The 21,533-nt window shown below is 33.1% G+C and overlaps 1 protein-coding gene across 1 annotated transcript; it reads right to left on the reverse strand.

Moving 5' to 3' along the window:
- Positions 1-9,234: 9,234 nt before the first annotated feature.
- Positions 9,235-11,070, reverse strand: LOC128133563 (uncharacterized). The gene is made up of 3 exons (XM_052771052.1): positions 10,591-11,070; positions 10,194-10,485; positions 9,235-9,833 (listed from the first exon to the last, which is right to left on the reverse strand). The coding sequence occupies exons 1-3, from the start codon at positions 11,068-11,070 to the stop codon at positions 9,235-9,237; spliced, it is 1,371 nt and encodes a 456-aa protein (XP_052627012.1).
- Between the last annotated feature and the right edge of the window lie 10,463 nt (positions 11,071-21,533).

A 21,533-nucleotide genomic window follows, 5' to 3' on the forward strand; every position in this document is an offset into this window, starting at 1 on the left:
GTAATTTCATTTGAGCACATCATAATCATTTCAACACTGTATCAAAACATATTACAATCTAGCAAGAACTTTATCTTCTATCATGTATCTATGCATTCATACATTATAATCTATAATTCACCTATTTGAAGTGAATAGCAACCTACTTCTATCTTCTTCAAGTCTCCTTTTGGAGAAATTCAACTCCTCCTTGGCCACAACCTATATTGTTCCCAGATTAATCCATTTTAAATGTATTGAGCAATTAAGATCTTAACAAAAATTCTAGCCTAAAATCTCATACTTTAGGTAAAACTTTGTCTTGACAAGCTTTTGTCAATAAAATTGTTAAACTCCTTAAATTAAGCTTCCTTATGCTTAATTTATAAAGTTCTTAACACATCTTTACCACTTCATGATTTTCACAAAAATAGGATTTGAAACCCTAAAAATCAAAATATGGATTCAACCACGAATCTCCATAAAAAGCTTGTATTAAGCCTCTAAACACTTTTCTTAACATTAAAAACAAGTTATTTAAGAGAAATCTCTATCATCCAACTAATACCACAAAATCACCATTAAAGCTTTAAAAGCTTGGATGAGGAAGAAGAGGTTACCTTTAGGTGTTCTTTGGGTTCAATCCTTCCAACTTATACTCCCTATCGCCTCTTGATCTTCTTCCTTCTAAAAAATTGCCACCACATCCGTCTCTCAAGTTTGGGGGTCTTTTTGTGAGAGAACGAAGCTTATCATAATATTAATCTGTGTTCAAAACTGCATCGCAGTAAGTCCCTCACCACGTTGTGGTGACAACAAATGACTCTGTGGTCTCTCCAAATAGCACCATAGTGTCAATTAATAATAGCATCCTACTTTATCCACCATTCCAATATGCAAAGTACATTCCCCTCGACTTACATCAAAATCCCACCCAAATTACCACTGTTAGATATTATTCCTTTTATATATCAGCTCAGATACCGATTGTTGTAAATATAAAAATCTGATCACCACAACAAAAGGCTCGGTTACCAGTTACTGTGTGACAGATATATGAGTTAAAGGTATAAGATATATATATATATATATATATATATATATATATATATATATACATATATATATATATATATATATATATATATATATATATACATATATATATATATATATATATATATATATAAAGAATAATAATTGCGGAATAAGTATAAATATGAAAGCTATAAATGACTGTATTTAAATGACGTAAAGCTATAAATAATATAAATGACTGTATTTAAATGACATAAAGCTATAAATAATATAAATGACTATATTTAAATGACATAAAGCTATAATAAAGTATATAAGTATATAAATATATATCAAGTAGGTTCGTCAATAAATTGACTGAACTGGACTCATGGAACGAATGGTCGAAATTTGTTTTTTGAATGGATTGGTCGATATTGGGACTCTTGGAGCGACTGGTTGATATTTGTTCAAAGATCAATCCGGCATTGGATAAGTAACAAAAAAGTTCATTTAAAGCTCGGTTTTATGTAAAACAAGTGTTTACAAAAGGGTACAAAATACATGGGTTTATGTATTTGTATTTGAGGTATTTTTGGGTAAAAACATGCACACGGGTCATGTAAGATAAGGCACAAGTGACACGGGTCGTGTAGGAGGGTTTTGGAGGGTTTTTTTGATGAATGATGCTGACACGGGGCGTGTTGATTTAGCCTTGCTGAACACGGGGGGTGTTCATGATGTTGATGCTGACACGTGGCGTGTTGGTTTAGCCTTACTGAACACGGGGCGTGTTCATGATGCTGATGCTGACACGGGGCGTGTCAGATTTAGCCTTGGATTTAACACGGGGCGTGTTGAGGTATAGAAGCATGAAAAAGACAATCAGAGGGCAACACGGGGCGTGTTGATTTTTCCTTGGCTTTAACACGGGGCGTGTTCGTGTCTGAGTCAATTTCGGGATTTTTGTGATTTGAAGGTAAGTTTTGTTTGTGATGTTTTTGGCTAGGGTAATGGATTTATGGTGTTTTGAGGATGTTTTCAAGGTTGTTTAGAGGTTGGAAGGAGTTTAAAATAAGGTGGTAAAGGTGGTGGAATTTCTATGAAGATGATGATGAATAGTGATGGGTTTTGTGGTTGATCTTGATGCAGAAGGTTTTGGGTTGTTTCATGGTTGTGTTTTGGTGTTTTGATGTAAGGAAAGTGTTTGGTGGTGTATGATGTGATGAACAAAGGTGGTGAAGATGAAAAACGTTTAGTTTCAATGAAGAAGATGAAGATGGTTGATGGTGTTCTTCATTTCATTGTTGATGATCTTGGTGTTCTTCACTTAGCTTCTTGTTTGATCTTGGTGTTCTGCATTTAGCTCCAGGGATGAAGATTGAGAGGGTGTAGTTTTACAAAGGAAAACTCACTATATCATATCTATCTCTCTTACTCTCTTCTATTATCTCCAACTCAAACACACACTACATACATATGTATATATATGAGAAACAAATATCTTGTAGTACATTTGAGTGTTTGGAGAGTTGGCTGCAAGTTGATGTAGAGTAGGAGGCAAAAAAACGTGGGAAGTGTTTGCTACTTCATCTTTGACTTGTGTTGACTTCTTCTTTGTTTGACTATTCAACACATATACAACATATATATAATACATATATACATATATAATACATACATATGTATATAATATATATATATATATATATATATATATATATATATATATATATGTATTGTTGAAATTGTTTAGTCACACATATGTGTTTTCGTCATTCGCGTGTTTTCGTATTTTCCGTTTTATCACGCATTCATGCAACCTGAAATAACTGATAATATTTGTTAGATTGTATAAAAATAGTTCATCTTATTTTAGTGATGGTCATATACAATGTTACATAAGAACATTTTTCAACAATTTCCCCCTATGTGATCATTGTTGAAATAAGGACATGTATGATATAATCATATTGACAGTTTAACTTTTGAAGATTCGAGATAAAAGATTTGTCAATAGATAAGATATATATAAAACCATAGCAATTGATTTGAAAGTTTGTGACTTGGTTTAACATATCTTATGTAAAAGATTTTCAGAAATTTGTTTCCATATCAAAGTCTCGGGTTCGGTTATCAAAGGATAGCCATATATGTATCTAAATAAATTTCTTAAGATTTTATAGCATTATTAATGACGACAAGTGGTCTAACAGGTCGATTCAGATGAACGCTCATAGGTATAGCTCACACTTCACTTGGGTGTTTGGTTGTTCTGGCAGCAGAACAAGTTAATGATCACTAAAAATGAGTGATATCTCTCTCTAACGACTCACACTCATATTGGAGGTGTTCAACTATGCTTTTCCTGAAAGGTCACTTAGTCTCATTATTAGATAATCAATCACATAAGACTGGTTTCAGCATTACTCGGCGGGTTTCTTCATTCATGCCATTAAAGTTCACTCTCTCTCTGTTGGGAAATACATGTAGAGGGGTTTAGCAATTTTCATAATGCAGTTTGCAACTAAGAATCTTCAGTGATGAAGGCTACAGTATCCCGGGAAATCCATTGTTGTTGCAGCTTGTTCTTTGATGGTATCCTTTTTGTTGATCAATATCTATTTGTTGTAAAATGATATTTTGTTTTAGCATCGAGAATTTGCTACATTTGAGAAAATTGGGATTTTTGAGAGTATCTATCTTGCTGGATTAAGATATCCCTTTTAGTGAAAAATGGTTTAAAAAACAGATCAAGGGATCTTTTGATGTTTGTTTTGAAATAACCATTTGGTTAAACTTTGTTTGAAAAATACCAAATGTAGAGTTTTTGTTTTGTTTGGTATTTCTTCAGTGAATGATTTGGCTTTCTTGTTGATTCGTCTTTATCTTGTTTCGTCTTTGATGATTAGATTTGGATAGATCTTTGGTTTTCTTTGATAAGTGATGGTTGAAATCCTTTTCGTTTTGTCTTTTCTTGTTGATGGATCACGGGATCTCAAGACTTCATTTTTGGTTGGCTTATATCTAGGTAGGGATTGGTGGCATAAAAGACAGTTTGTCTAGTATGTAAGAAATGAATGTATCGTCCCTGGTCATTTTGATATCTAAGCAACAATGAGACCGTGACAAGGTATAATCAGATATACCTTATAAGCAATAGCGACACACCTAAGCTCACAAGAATTGAATTCCACAATGTTTCAGATTGACGAGGCACAAATTCTCACATGGGTTTTTGTTTTCATCTGAACCTCTTAACCTTATGTCCCTTTTTAAAATCATCAATAGTGAAATAAAATTGAAGGAAATAAAGTTATATACATTATGAAAAGTAGGAGATTTGAACCTTCACTCCAATTGAGATACAATATGACTTAAAATCTTCATCGAGCATAAGCATCTGAAAATTAAGTCAAGAGACGATTAATCACAAGGTTCTATAAAAGCTTATTACGACAAGTCTTTTATTATATTTTTGAAGATTCGTTTTTCTGAATGTTTTTGGAAATATTGGTTATTTCAATGTTTTTGGTATTTTTGAAAAGAAAACAATTTTCAAATGTTTTTGAATTTTCTTTCTGAATGAAAGTAAACACACTTTTGTACAAACAAAAAGTAAAAGTTTAAGGATGGATGTTATCTGGATTTAACATTCCTAGACGGCCTAGGAAGTATTGCAACTTTGTTTCATCGAGAGCCTTAGTGAAGACATCGGCAATTTGATCTTTGGAGTTAATGAAGTGTAGTTCGATATGACCCTTTTGAATGTTGTCTTTGGTAAAGTGATATCGAATGTCGATGTGCTTTTTCATGGAATGGTGAACGGGATTGTGAGAAATGGCAATTGCACTGGTTGAGTCACAAAATATGGGAATTTGTGAGATTTTGAAGCCATAGTCACGCAGTTGAGTTTGCATCCATATGACTTGTGAACAACAGCTGGCGACAGCGACATATTCAGCTTCTGCTGTTGAAGTGGATACACAAGTCTGTTTCTTTGAAGTCCAACTCACTAGTCTACCTCCTAGGAATTGACAGCTACCAGATGTACTCTTCCTATCTAGCTTGCATCCTCCGTAGTCTGAGTCGGTGAAAGCGTTCAGCTGAAAATCGGATTTAGCTAGATACCAAAGGCCAAGTTTGGGAGTTCCTTTAAGGTATTTGAAGATGCGTTTCACAACAACTACATGGGATTCCATAGGATTTGCTTGGTATCTAGCACAGACACATGTAGAAAACATGATGTCAGGTCTACTGGCAATGAGGTATAAGAGTGATCCAATCATTCCACGATATCTTTTCTGGTCAACGGGTTTGCCATTTAAGTCTGCATCAATTTTGTATCCAAAAGCCATTGGGGTTTTTGCGGTATTGGATTTTTCCATTGAAAAACGAGTGAGTAGGTTTTTGACATAATTCTCTTGGTTGATGAAAATGCCATCAGTTGACTGTTTAATTTGAAGTTCGAGAAAAGTAGTCATCACCCCAATCATGCTCATTTCAAATTTGCTCTTCATTAAATCTGCAAACTTAACACTTAAAGATTCATCAGTAGAACCGAAAATAATGTCATCAACATATATTTGTACAATTAAAAGATGTTTATTAAAGATTTTACGAAAAAGGGTTGGATCGATTGAACCTCTTTTAAAACCTGATTCTTCGAGAAAGGTTGACAACGTGGCATACCAGGCTCGGGGTGCTTGTCTCAAGCCATAGATAGCTTTCTACAATTTAAAGTTGTGGTCAGGAAATTTGGGATCTTCGAAACCTGGTGGTTGTTAGATGTATACTTCGCGATCTATCTCTCCGTGTAGGAATGCACATTTAACGTCCATTTGGAATACTTTGAAGTTCTTATGTGCAGCATATGCAAGAAAGATGCGAATTGCTTCAATTCTGGCAACTGGAGCATATGTTTCATCGTAGTCGATTCCTTCTTGTTGTGAATATCCTTTGACTACAAGAAGTGCCTTGTTTCGACAAATGATTCCTTGATTGTCAGTCTTGTTTCTGTATACCCATCTTGAACCTATAACAGTAACATCGGGTGGAGTAGGAACAAGATTCCATACATCGTTTCTTCCAAATTCTGCTAGCTCTTCTTGCATAGCTTTTACCCAGTTTGGATCTTTTATAGCAGAATGTATGGTTTTGGGTTCAGTCGTGGATAAAAAGGCTCCAAATAAACATTCATTTGTGGATGCGGCTCTAGTCTGAATGCCTAATTTGGGATCTCCGATGATTTGGTCTGTTGGATGATTTCTGGTCCACTTTATTAAGCAATTCTCTTCCGCTATAATAATTGGAGTTTCAGTATCCCATTGTTCTTCTCCAGGAATTTCATCTTGGAATAGGTTTGAAGGTTCCCCCATAAATGATGCATCGGGGTTGTTTTGGCTATTTGGGGATTGGGTATTTAAAGGAGGATTTGGTGTTTGTTCCAAAGAGGAAGTATGTGTTGGTTGTTCCCCCTCTAATTGATCTTCATCATTTTGGTTTGCTTGTGGAATAACTTCACTGGGTGTTCCAGTAGGATCAATTAAAGTAGTTAGAAGTTCAGAATTGTAAGCAGCTTTTGGTTGTTCAAAAAGTAAATCAAGATCAATTTCAATGTCTATGTCAGGAGAAGGTGTTTGTTGAATTGGATTTTGAAAAATATTTTCAATCATTTTTGAACCAAAATGTTCATGATCCAATTTCCTGACATAAAATTCATCGAAATGAACATCGGTACTTTCTTCAATTACTCTGGTACGTTTGTTGAGTACTCTATAAGCAGCTGAAGAAAATGAGTAACCAAGGAAAATTCCTTCATCCGACCTTGATTCAAATTTTGAAAGCTGATCTTTATTGTTCTTTACGAAGCATCGACAACCAAAAATATGGAAAAACTTGATATTTGGTTTTCGGTTGTTAATGACTTCATATGGTGTTTTATGAAGATGTTTATGGATTAAGGAACGATTTTGAGTGTAGCAAGTTGTAGCTATTGCTTCTGCCCAAAAGTATTGTGGCAGATCAGCGAAGATAAGCATTGATCTTGCAGCTTCACATAGAGTTCGGTTCCTTCTTTCGACAACACTGTTCTGTTGTGGAGTGTATGGGGCTGAGAAGTTATGTTCAATTCCTTTGTCTTTGAGAAATGAATCTAGAGTATTGTTTTTGAACTCTAAACCATTATCACTTCGGATTCTTTGAACAGGTCGTTTCAGCTTCAGCTCGATTTGTTTGATGAAGTTGATCATCTCCTCAGGTGCTTCTGATTTTTGTCTTAAGAAAAAGACCCAAGTAAAGCGAGAGAAACCATCAAAGACAACAAGAATGTACTTCTTCACTTGTATGGTTTGGGTTTTGGCAGGGCCACAAAGGTCTATGTGCAACAACTCTAGTGGTTCGGACATGCTAGATTCTGAGATGCTTTTGTGAGTGGATTTGGAAAGTTTTCCTTTTTCACATGCGACACAAAGAGCTTCGTTATCAAGCTTCAGAAGTGGTAGTCCTCGAACAAGATCATCGCCGATTAATTTGTTGATGTACCCAAAGTTTAGATGGGAAAGGCGACGGTGCCATAACCAATTAATATCTGATAGGGCTTTAGATAGCAGACATATATCAGGTTTACCATAGATAAGAACCATGTCAAGTGGATACATATTTCCGGCACGGTGAGAATCAACTATAGCATCTTTGGTTTTGGCGTCCATGATCAAGCTTCGTTGTTTTGGTGAAAAGAACTTCAATATTGTGATCACATAGTTGAGAAACACTGATGAGGTTGTGTTTCAGGTCATCGACGAAGGCAACTTTCTTTATGGTAAAATTACCATTTGTTATGTTTCCATAACCTTTGATTTTTGCTTTCATGTTGTTGCCGAAGGTAACATCTTGATTGGTTTGTATAGGTTTGAAGTCACGTAAGTAGTTCCGGTTTCCTGTCATATGCTTGGAGCAGCCACTATCAATATACCATGTATCATCATTGGGTTCTCCAGCATTAAGTACCTGCAATCAGGCAGAAAGTTTAGGTACCCAAATCTGAATGGGTCCTGGTTTGTCAGTTGTTATTTTGGGTGCTTTGCTTGATGAATTTCTTTTATCATTTGACTTCACATTATTATAATGGTTTGGTTTATGATGATGGAATGGTTGAGGTTTGATTTGATCTATCAATTTTACCCAAAATGTGATTTGTTTTTGAAAACCTGTGGGTTGATAAGATTTGTGATTTGGTGAAAGATATCCTAGATGTGAAGGTTTGTTTGAAAATTTTTCTTCATATCTGGGATGTGATGGCCGGTTTTGAAAAGCTTTTTGATGATGATGGTTTGAAACTTTCTGATGTAATGGTTTTTGAAAGTTCCTTGAATAATTAAAAGTGATATCTTGAAAGCGGTTTTCAAAAGGTTTTTGAAAAGGTTTTGGTTTTTGTTTGGAAACCTATTTATGAGGTATGACGTAGGGTTTAACTGGTTTCTTTGGTTGGTTTTCAAAAATGTTTGGCATGATAAGTGGGGTTTTGGTGACTTGAATGGATTGTTTGCTTGTTTGTTGTTTCTTGGAGTATTTTTGTCCCAGACTAGTTTTTCCAACAATTGATGAAGTCATTGTAGGAAAAACAGTTGGTATAGAAGTACTACCATCCTCATAAGAGGAATTTTCTCCATTCAAAAAGTTTTTGAGTTTAGTGGTTCCATCGGTATGTTTGATTTGGTGAGTTAAAGAACTTGCAGAGTTTGTTTCAGAATTTACAACTCTTTTGAAAGACTTTTTGTAAACACTGAAAGCAGTATCATCTGGACTACAGTTAATAACTGTTTCGTCATCTGAATCTTCCTCATTAATAGATGTGAAAAGATCCGGTAGAGTAGATTCAGAGTTTTCACAATTCGTCATGTTTTCCTGTTTTGCTTGTTCAATTTCAAAGGATTCTCTTCCAATTCCTGGTCTATAATTCGTATCAATTTTGCCAGTTCCTAAGGTGTTTGCCTTGGTGAAAATATCATCACTTAGCTTTCTGGCAACTTTGATAGAATCCATATTCCATATCAGTCTTTTATTCTCGGTTTCAAGAGAATTGATTTGTTTTAAAGAATTAGTCAATTTTTCATTTAAAACATTGTATTCGTCAGTTGATTCTTGAAAGTCTTGTTTCAACTGAAGGATTTCCATTTCTAAAACATCTTTTGTTTCAGAAGAAATGATTGACTGATTTTTTAGTTCCAAATCCCTTTTCTAAATTAGGGACTGATTCAATTGTTCCAAGACGTGATTATAATCTTCTGATTTTCTTTCAACGTCTCTTTCCAATTTGCTTTTAGTTCTTGTTGATTCTCCAAATTTGAGTTGCAAGGTTTGTAACTCAGATTTGCAAATATCATAATTGACCATTGTGTCATGATATGTTTTGAGATCAGTTTCCAGACTAGTCTCAATTTTGGTTATGTGGGACTCAAAAATTGTTTTGGAAAAACCAAGTTTAGAGATCATAGACCATACCTGTTCTATGACGTTTGGAGCTCTTGAAGGTATTTCAACACCAGCTACGGAGCAAAAGTTTGATTGTGCTTGTTCATTATCAGCTTCGTCATCAGATGTTGGCCAGTATTCTACGCTTGGTTCATGGATTTCCATCAATGCTTTTTGCTTTTCTTGGTTTTCCAGTTTCTTCAATTCATCGGCTCTTTGAGCATAGTATGCTGAGTCTTTGATTTTGGTTTTGTTTTTGGCTCGACATTCTCTGGCATAGCGATTTGTTCCTTTGCAGTTGTGACAAATGATGACGTCTTCATCACTGTCATCCTTTTGACTCTTAATCGGAAGTCTTTCAGGTGCTTGAGTTTGGGTTTGTTGGGAAGGTTGAGGATGGTTTTGTTGGAATCCAAAATTTTGGTTGTTTTGAAAACCATTGTTTTGATTGTTGTAACCTTGATTTTGGAAACCTCTGTTTTGATTTTGAAAACTGTTGTTTGGATTGTGATTATGACCTGAGTTGGGATCGTTTTGAAATCCCTGGTTTTGAAAACCTTGGTTCGAGTTATTTTGGAAAGAAGGTCTTTGAGAATTTTGTCCAAAATAAGGTCTTGGTTGAAAACCTAAGTTGTTTTGTCCAAAAGATGGTCTTGGTTGAAAACTTGAGTTATTTTGTCCAAAAGATGGTCTTGGTTGAAAATTTGGTCTAAAATTTGATTGACCATGATTTGGGATAAATCTCTGGAGATTTGTGTTTGCAACCAAAGCACACTGTTGTTGATAATCTTCTTCATCATTTGAATCAGACTGGACGGATTGGTTTTGAAAAGATGTAGTCTGATTAAAATGATTAAAGTTTTGATCATTGTAAGGTGTTTGGTTTTGAGAAGTTGTGGACACAAGAGCAAGTGGTCCTCCAAAAGCTGCAACGGTTGGTGGGTAAATCGAGGATTCATACGATTGAAGTTCTCCATACAAATTGTACAAAGATTCGGTATGAATAGCTGGATTTCCCTGAATAATGAGTTTAACCATTTTCCAGCTTTCGAAAAGATTGTTTAAAAACTTGAGATTTATCTCGTGTTGTGTCTTTTTGATACCCAAATTGTTCATTTTAACCATAATCAAATTGAACCTATCATGAGCATCATGGATAGTTTCTGATGAAAGCATTTTGAAATTATCGAATTCATTCAAAACAGATGTTCTTTTGTTTTCGATAATTCTTTTATTTCCACAAAAACGATTTTTCAAATTTTCCCAAATTTGACTTGCGGTTAACATCATAATGTCATCCATTTGACTTAGAATATTGTGAGGTATTCCAGACACAAGTTCCTTTTTGGCTTGGAGCTCCAACTTTCTTATGATATCGGTTTGAGTGGCTTGATTCGTAGCAAGAGTAGCCATATTTTCTGGAGTAACATATGTTCCTTCTACACACTTCCAGATATCTTCATTTATAGCGTTAAGATGAAGATTCATACGGCCAACCCACAAATTATACTCTTCAGGAATAAGTATGGGTGCCCGTGAACCAGATCTTAAGCTATTTGCAATGGAGACAGAGTTCATGTTGGAGTAATTTGCCAAAGACATTTTTTTGATATATTTTTTTTAAAGGATTTTGAACAAGTGATATTAAAATGAAATTTTTAAAGAAAAGCTTATGGAAGGTTTATAAACGCTATAACCAAAAGTTTTTCGACAAAAATTTCAAGGTAAATCACACAAGCTCTGATACCAATTGTTGGATATTATTCCTTTTATATATCAGCTTAGATACCGATTGTTGGAAATATAAAAATCTGATCACCACAACAAAAGGCTCGGTTACCAGTTACTGTGTGACAGATATATGAGTTAAAGGTATAAGATAAAGATATATATAAAGAATAATAATTGCAGAATAAGTATTAATATGAAAGCTATAAATGACTGAAAGCTATAATAATATAAATGACTGTATTTAAATGACGTAAAGCTATAAATAATATAAATGACTGTATTTAAATGACATAAAGCTATAAATAATATAAATGACTATATTTAAATGACATAAAGCTATAATAAAGTATATAAGTATATAAATATATATCAAGTAGGATCGTCAATAAATTGACTGAACTGGACTCATGGAATGAATGGTCGAAATTTGTTCTTTGAATAGACTGGTCGATATTGGGACTCTTGGAGTGACTGGTCGATATTTGTTCAAAGATCAATCCGGCATTGGATAAGTAAAAAAAAGTTCATTTAAAGCTCGGTTTTATGTAAAACAAGTGTTTACAAAAGGGTACAAAATACATGGGTTTATGTATTTGTATTTGAGGTATTTTTGGGTAAAAACATGCACACGGGTCATGTAAGATAAGGCACAAGTGACACGGGTCGTGTAGGAGGGTTTTGGAGGGTTTTCTTGATGAATGATGTTGACACGGGGCGTGTTGATTTAGCCTTGCTGAACACGGGGCGTGTTCATGATGCTGATGCTGACACGGGGTGTGTTGGTTTAGCCTTACTGAACACGGGGCGTGTTCATGATGCTGATGCTGACACGGGGCGTGTCAGATTTAGCCTTGGATTTAACACGGGGCGTGTTGAGGTACAGAAGCATGAAAAAGACAATCAGAGGGCAACACGGGGCGTGTTGATTTTTCCTTGGTTTTAACACAGGGCGTGTTCGTGTCTGAGTCAATTTCGGGATTTTTGTGATTTGAAGGTAAGTTTTGTTTGTGATGTTTTTGGCTAGGGTAATGGAGTTATGGTGTTTTGAGGATGTTTTCAAGGTTGTTTAGAGGTTGGAAGGACTTTAAAATAAGGTGGTAAAGGTGGTGGAATTTCTATGAAGATGATGATGAATACTGATGGGTTTTGTGGTTGATCTTGATGTAGAAGGTTTTGGGTTGTTTCATGGTTGTGTTTTGGTGTTTTGATGTAAGGAAAGTGTTTGGTGGTGTATGATGTGATGAACAAAGGTGGTGAAGATGAAAAACCTTTAGTTTCAATGAAGAAGATGAAGATGGTTGATGGTGTTCTTCATTTCATTGTTGATGATCTTGGTGATCTTCACTTAGCTTCTTGTTTGATCTTGGTGTTCTTCATTTAGCTCTAGGGATGAAGATTGAGAGGGTGTAGTTTTACAAAGGAAAACTCACTATATCATATCTATCACTCTTACTCTCTTCTATTATCTCCAACACAAACACACACTACATACACATGTATATATATGAGAAACATATATCTTGCAGTACACTTGAGTGTTTGGAGAGTTGGCTGCAAGTTGATGTAGAGTAGGAGGCAAAAACATGTGGGAAGGGTTTGCTACTTCATCTTTGACTTGTGTTGACTTCTTCTTTGTTTGACTATTCAACACATATACAACATATATATATATATATATATATATATATATATATATATATATAATACATATATACATATATAATACATACATATGTATATAATATATATATATATATATGTATATATATAGATATATATATATATATATATATATTGTTGAAACTGTTTAGTCACACATATGTGTTTTCGTCATTCGCGCGTTTTCGTATTTTCCGTTTTATCACGCATTCATGCAACCTGAAATAACTAATAATATTTGTTAGATTGTATAAAAACAGTTCATCTTATTTTAGTGATGGTCACATACAAGGTTACATAAGAACATTTTTCAACAACCACTTTAGAAACCACGATGTGACACCTTAGCCACTGCGCCGTGGTAGAGCTTAAATCGGTTTTTATGTACTTTTTAAAGACACTTCTATACACATACCTTATACCTACCAATTAGAACTATTTTCTCCATAGATAGCAACGTATGCCATTACTTCAAATATCAAAAAAAACATATAAAAATCACTTAATACCATTTCACAATCTATGTTTTCTCACATGGACCAAAATACCCTTACACACATAATAGCAATCCAAAATAATTTATACAAAATTTTTGGGTTATTACACTCTAGGCATGAAGCCATCATCCCAAAGACCTGTAGAGCTTCCAATCATTCTCCTAGTGGGCCTAAAGACATATAGCCAATTTCTTGTAGGTCCCAACATTCACCTAGTGGTCTTGAAGGAACATAACCAACTTCCTTAGGTACCACATTCTCCTAGTGGGCGTCAAGGCGCATAGCCGACTTCCCCTAGGTACCACATTTTCCTATTGGGCCTGAAGGCACATACCCAACTTCCCCTAAGTCCAAAACACATATCTAAAAATCATGCTAACGAGCTTACAATAAAATCGTACTCTATGAATAACCATACAACCTATAACATCGGACATACATTTGTTAGGTTTTTATTCAAAAATTAGTTTAAAAAAACAACATATTTGAGCAACGAAGACTTTAATATTTTTGAACAATTATAAACTAGTTTATAACCAACCATGCATCTTCTTGGAATGTTTGGAAAGATAAATAAGCACCAAAGAAGAAGAAGAAGAAGAAGAAGAAGAAGAACAAGAAGAATAAGAAGAAGAAGAAGAAGAAGAAGAAGAAGAAGAAGAAGAAGAAGAAGAGCATAATAACCTTTATAGTCTTTGAATCCTCAAGGGGAGGCTTGGAAGTTGATGAAGAATGTGGAAAATTTGAGACATCAACAAGAACTCAACTTGATTTAAGATTCTAGTCTTGTAAAACTCTTAATCCTTAAGTTCATATAAAAAATTAACTTCAAGAGAGAAAATGCAAGTAAGTGTTCTTCATGAGATGATCAAAAGTGAGAGAGAATCCCAAGTCCATAAGGACTTATACTCTTTTGCACAAGTGAGGAAAGAAGCAAAAAACAAGGCTCATAAAGTGCATCCTTTACATAAAGGGTCTTAAACTTTAAGATAACCCATGCCCTTGAGACATGATGTCCCCCATGCTTGCAAGTGTGTCCTTACTTTTGATTAAACTAATCAAAAGATAATGTCCCTCTTCATCTCTCTTATTTTCAGCCATATGCACAAAAAAGAAGATATGAGTTTTATATTTTATAAACCAAGTTTATAAAATATAAACTCTAACTTTTTGGTAAAAGAAAAAATAATTTATCTAGTCCAAAATATTATGCATGACTTAATAATTCCTACCATATGAATTATAAAATGTTACTTTCTAATGAAAATTATTATTTCCAAGAAATAAATAATTTCTAATCAATTATAAGATTTTTATAAATTTTTTTAAAAACGAATTTTCAATTAATAATCAATTGTATCAAGTTGTTGTTAGTGTGACACATTAGTATCATATGTTAATTAGCAATATCATTTTAATATGAATATTAAGAATATTAGATCTTTCAATCTCCCACTTGCGTAAGAATCATATTAGACTGATATAGACAATGATGAACGTCTAACAACATTTCACTGTCCCCAACAACATATAACTTTATGTCATTCTATCAACGACCAATTCCCCAGAAGCTCAAACCTATAATCGGAGTATAAGGTAAGTTATCATTTATTCCTTTGTCATAGACATCATGTTGAACATGATATATGAATCACAATCAATATCATCTAATATTCAACTTTTGGTAAGGCACCTTAGATGTCTAACTTTCAACACATAAGATGAACAAATCTCATCTGGACTACATAAGCCTTTTGTATAGTTCACACCATACCTGAAAATGAATTTTATAACTTCCCTGTTAAGGATCAACATTTGACCATATCAAAGAACAACACTCCCTACACTTAAGTCTCACTATGTATCTCACATGTTAAGGATACAATGATAGTACCTTTTAATCAAGTATCACTCATGATAACGATCCATGAGGTGATTTTATGATGGTCGGTTTAATACTGGTTCTCTGACAAGTACCTATGAAACTTGCTTACAATCACTTACCTACTTTCACCTAGCGAGAGTCAACAAATCCAATTCATATTAGTCTTACTTTAAAATTGCTCCCATAATAATAACTGACTATGAACTTTTAGAATAATAAGATTATTCATGGACTAAACATGTTAATATAGAACACAAAAAGTATTGATGTTAAGATCATATCCCAATATATCAAAACATTATGTAATAGTTATTACCACATTGTTCCAATATCCAAATACTAAATCCAAATCAAATCCTATTTCTAGAATCATAATGTCTTACAGATGACGTGTGCCCATTCGTACCTAGATCAGAAGAACGACTATATTAATGGGTTCGACTAGACTTAATTTGTGTGAATTATGTGAGTACTTTAATCTCCATATTTGACTTAGAGTTTCTAACTTGATTATTCTAGATAGTTAAATATCTTGGAGAATATGGTTGGTGTTCTTTCGTGACACAGAGTTTCTAACTTGATTAAGTATAATCTCGAATGTATTTCGATCAATGAAGGAGCTAGAGGTTTGAGATCTTCCCTTGTCAAAACAACTTCTAATGTTGATCCCCAAATATTAAAGGAAAAATATTCAAGTTGAATAATCAGAAGAATAGAAGAAGAGACTGCAAGGCAATTGAGATGGAAAGGCAAAGGCAAATCAACAGTATTTTGAGTCAAAGGGTGAATAATCCACCAGGCTTAAGCAAAGGTTATCCTAAAAAGCATTGGTGTTACGAAAGAATTGAGATAGCAATACTTGGTAAGAATCATGAATTCTTGAAAAGACCAAAGAAAAGCTATGACACCGAGAACTCAAAATTCAATCAGCTTGATTTCCCAATCAATCATCTTTTCTTCACATCCACTCAGTTCAAAATTGTTAAGAATTTCAATGATAAAGATGAATTCAAGAGATTGAATATTCGTTTCCATGTGGTCTTGGGAAAAAATGAAGAGGAGGTGGTCTTTGGTGAAGATTATCAAAATGATATCGATTGTACCTTATGTGTTATTTAAAGGATTGCTGCAGAATTTCGTTATTCTATCATGAGGGAAAATAATGTGGCATTCGAGTTCACTATTGCATACTTTCCTATGATGAATCTGAATGATCTCATTACGGTAAAAAAAATCTTATGCAATGTTGATGTATCGAAAGTGGCACAAGAGAATAGAAATGCATTCATTATTGGGTTTGCTCATATAAAGACATTTCTTGATAGCTATTACGATTATTTGGCGATAAAATATATTGATCTTGCTATGGCAGTCAATAAAACTTCAAAGGTGCCACAATCATTGTTGAAGGAGAAGATGAAAATTGAATAATTTGAAGATGATGAGATTATTCATCAACCTTTTGGAGTTGTTTTTCAAGGAAAGAACAAGAAGGGCAAGTTGACAAAATTTTTGTTCCAAGTGACTGACATTGAGAGATACACAAACTCTCATTTTCCGAATCTTTTGTCTACATCAATAATTGCAAGAAGAATGACAACGAAGACAAAACGGAGATTCGAAAAATCATTATTTTGTACATGGAGGTTAGAAGGGAGTTGTTACAGACAATAAAGATTATAGCTTGAAGTTTCGACTATACTCACTAAGGGAGAGATTGTAAAATCGAAAGTAGTAGTGAGTAGTCAAAAGCAATATCTTTAGGTTTCGTGTCTGTATATAACAAGAGTTACGCACTTTCGTTATCTTATGTATTTACAAGGCACTTTCTAGTTTCGATACTTAATGTCGAGTCCTTGTATTTTTTCTTATCTGATGTACCCCATAAATAGGGTAAGTACTTAGGTCTAGAGTAACGAACATTCTCTGAAGTACACTTTATACTCAAAACCTTTGTACTCATTCCAGATATAATCGAAGCTGAACATATCTTATTTAGATCGTTGTGTTTGTCATCTCTTTCATATATTCGTTTGATTCAAACATTAATTCAAACACTCTTCATATATTCATCAATATACTTCTTTCTTTCTAAACTTAAAATCAAAAGATTTTCAACTAATTAAAATCTTGGAAAATTTGCTCAGAACCATTGGATTTGAACGGGCATAAACTAACTAGATTATTGTTACTAGATCTCTGTTTCTTACATCATCTAGAACTAGGTATCTAGTAATAACAAGGATCTAGATGAATTGACAAAGAATTATATTTTTGAGTCCACCCATTCCAACAAACCAACAAGATAACATCCAATGGATCTTATCTTTACTAATTTAACTTATATCTAAGAAAAATTATCAGCAAGAAAAGAGCAACCAAGCATGAGAGTTGCTAAGCCGAACCAAACAGTTAAACATATAATGAGTATGACGATCTAAAATAGAAAAAGGTTACCGTTGTTTGTCATCACGACAAAGCTCCGGTGTAACATTTTCTGCGATTGAATTGAGTGCAGTGACAGATTTTATGAAAGGATGCCTTGATGAAAATGAGAGATATGGGCTAAGGTTTTGGGAATGGGAAATGGGTTAAGTGTTATTCATAATCTTTGGGCCCGAACCCAATGCCTACGTGGATAATCTTGGATAAATTAGATCTTATTGTAAGATACTCTCAACATTGTTTTAATCATCGATACATATTAAATACAATCATTAATGATTGGTGTTCTTAGTTCTTCTTTCGTCGTTATTTAAGGATTATTTCTTTTATTAAATCTATTATAATTATAATTAGACTTTTTTTAAGGTTAATATCAAAATTAATTATTAAACTATTCAATTGTGTTTATTTGTCATTTATATTTTTTTAATAAAATAAAAAATGAACTTATTATTTTTTTTTAATGTTTATTATGATTGGTAACAACATATTCCAGCACAAGATGCACTTAGTGTATGTAACATTCTAATTACATAAGCCATTTTCTTTTACAAAACATATCAGATTTAGGTGTTGTTTGTATTTTCTGAGGCAAAATATTTGCATCATTTATATTTTTTTAATAAAATAAAAAATGAACTTATTATTCTTTTTTTAAAATGTTTTTTACGATTGGTAACAACATATTCCAGCACAAGATGCAGTTAGTGTATGTAACATCCTAATTACATAAGTCATTTTCTTTTACAAAACATATCAGATTTAGGTGTTGTTTGTATTTTCTGAGGCAAAATATTTGCAGTCTGTGAACCACATCTGTAGACCTCTGTAGTAGAAGAGGTGGACCAAACGTCAGCAATCTGAAAAAAGCAGCATGTTTGTTTTTATAACATTGGTGGGCCACTAAAATAAACTGAAATCTAAATAAACTGATTTTTTTTTAAACTACAAAGTGATTTTTTAATATTTTTATGACTTTGTTATAAATAATTAACCAATCTAGATCAACTTTTATGTATTATTGTTTAAAAAATAAAAATTAAAATGATATGAATTAACGTATATATTTGATAAAAACCAACAACTTTGGTTGTAAAATTATAATTAAACATTATAATTAGTGATCAAAGAATTTGATACATAAATCGATGGAAATAAACTTCTATTTTTTCAATTAAATCCATTAAAAACGTACCATAAATATTTTCTTGAGAAATTGACGATACTGTATTAAATAATGTTTTACAAAATTTGGCAAAAAAATATAAGAATATATTATCATTTTTTTCATATTTATATAAACAACTTCAACGACTATTATTGTAATAAATCTTTATTTATAAATTTGTCAAAAATATCATGTTTGTATCGTCGAACGTTTTTTTTTTTAAGTTTTATAATTTTTTTTTCAAATTTTTTATCATTAATAAAGATGAAAAAAATACAAATTAAAAAAAAACATAAAAAAAAATAAAGATATATATGTTTTTGTAGGCTTGAAGATATCTAAAGATGTTAGAAGATTTTGGTCCACATCAAGAAGAGGGCGCACAAACATTTTTAGGTCTGCGGTGTTCAAAAAAACAAACAGTCTGCAAAGGCTAATGTCTGCGCGTGGTCTGCACGGTGCAGACAGAAGAGGCTACGCAGATCTGCAGACAAAAAACAAACACTACCTTAGTAAAATTAGGTCCCAAAACATTGAGGTTTTATCAAATTTTAGTTGATGTACAATTGGGTTTATAAAAAAGATATGTTGTTTTTATCCCATATTTTATAAAATCCTACCATTCTAATAATTATTTGTTAGATGATACATTTTAATATGTTGAGAACTTTTAACCTTTTTTAACTAATCAATATACTGAACTGAAATGTTAATTTTAGGAAAAGGTTGCTAAAAACTTCTTGGAAGTAGTGAAATCTTTCAAATCAATTTAACAGTTAGCTACGAATAGTCATGAATCCTTTCCGATTAATATATATATATATATATATATATATATATATATATATATATATATATATAAAAGTTCAAATAAAAACAGTAAATAATGTGAAAATGTAAAAACACTATATTTATGTTATTATTCTGTAATGAATGTTGTATATAATTGAGTATTTTCTTGTTTGAACCGATTTGAAACCGAACCGATCTTAATCTTATGTGCAACTAAGAATATGGTTGACCAAGGTATACCACGATAAGACGTCATATCAAAAGAAGATATAACGTTAAATGTTAAAGTTGACCTAAATACATTTAAATGTATAAACTTTCATAATGATAGTTTTTTTTATATATTTACATAACATTTGTGACATCCCCATTTTCACGGCCAGAAAAGACCGATTTGTTTATCAAAATCAGAGTAATCTTTTAAAGAAAACAGTTACGGAATTTGTTCCCAAAACAAAATATGATAAAAAAATTATCAAAGCATTTCTTTAAAGAAATGTATTTTCATTATATAACAAAATCTCGGGATGCCATGTTCAATACAGACCAAAAGCATAAACAGAACAAAATAGATCTTACAACAGTTATTCATAACTACTGGCCTATAATCCAAAATCTCTCGTCAAGTCCACCAACTTATACTCTTGTGTCATTACCTGTAATGCAAAGAAAACTGAGTGGGTTAGGCTTGGGAGCCTGGTGAGCATATAGGGTTTTCAACCCACAATAATATAATTATTATATTCAACCATCAAACTATTAACTCAATTACCCAACCCTATTATCTTTCTTAGGATTTTACCCTAGGAATTCAACTACCCGTCATTCATTCATTCCTAAGGATTGACCTAAGGAATTAGCACAAAATCTATTGCTACATAAGGCGCATCTACCAACATCATCCTTTAGGCGCCCCTGCCAGGATTACGTCATACACTATGAGGCACGACTGCCAGGTTTATGACATTCTCTTTTAGGCGCATCTGCCGACATTATCTTATAAGCGCATCTGCCAAGATTATCCTATAAGCGCATCTGCCAAGATTATCCTATAAGCGCATCTACTATTGTTATGACAATCTCTACCTGGCGCATCTGCCAAGATCACAACATTCACTACTTGGTGAATCTACCGATATTATTCTCAAGCGTGTCTGCTTGTTTTATGACATTCTTTAATTGGTGCATCTACCAATATCATTCTTAATCATCTTTCATACCTCATCATTTTATCACATACCAACTATCTCATCTACCCATGTTCTACCCAACATATTTGTAGATATAAAATACATATACAGTTTAACTCATTTAAAAACTATATAAAACATTCATTCCATACTCATCTCAAATAAACAACAATATATAAACACATAGCACGTATTTTATAACAAATACTTCATATTTATGTGTTAGAAGAAAGTAACCACACACTCTCCCAAACATATACTTAATACATTCAAATAATACTTGTATTATACCCGTGTTTATGAAAGGGACTATACACCCACACGTATAAACAACTTTATATTATACTCATAGCACGTATTTTATAGAAAATACTTAATATTTATGTGTTAGAAGAAAGTAACTACACACTCACGCATACAAACAACAATATACTTAATACACTCAAACTATACTTGTATTATTATCGTTTTTATGAAAGGTAGTATACACTCACTTGATCAGAAGATGATCAGACAGCACTACGGCTTGTAGAAGTAGTATTTCTCCGCAGATCTGGAAGATCTCCACAAAAATCGAACTTTTCACGGGCAGAGCTTCGGCTCGGGAATCTTACTTCTCGGGATCTTCAGGACCTCGGGACTTGCTTCGGGCTCGGGAATGATACCGGGGCTTCGAGGTACTTCTGGCACGCAAATCG

Source organism: Lactuca sativa, chromosome 4 (assembly GCF_002870075.4).
Source record: "Lactuca sativa cultivar Salinas chromosome 4, Lsat_Salinas_v11, whole genome shotgun sequence".
Lineage (NCBI taxonomy): Eukaryota > Viridiplantae > Streptophyta > Magnoliopsida > Asterales > Asteraceae > Lactuca > Lactuca sativa.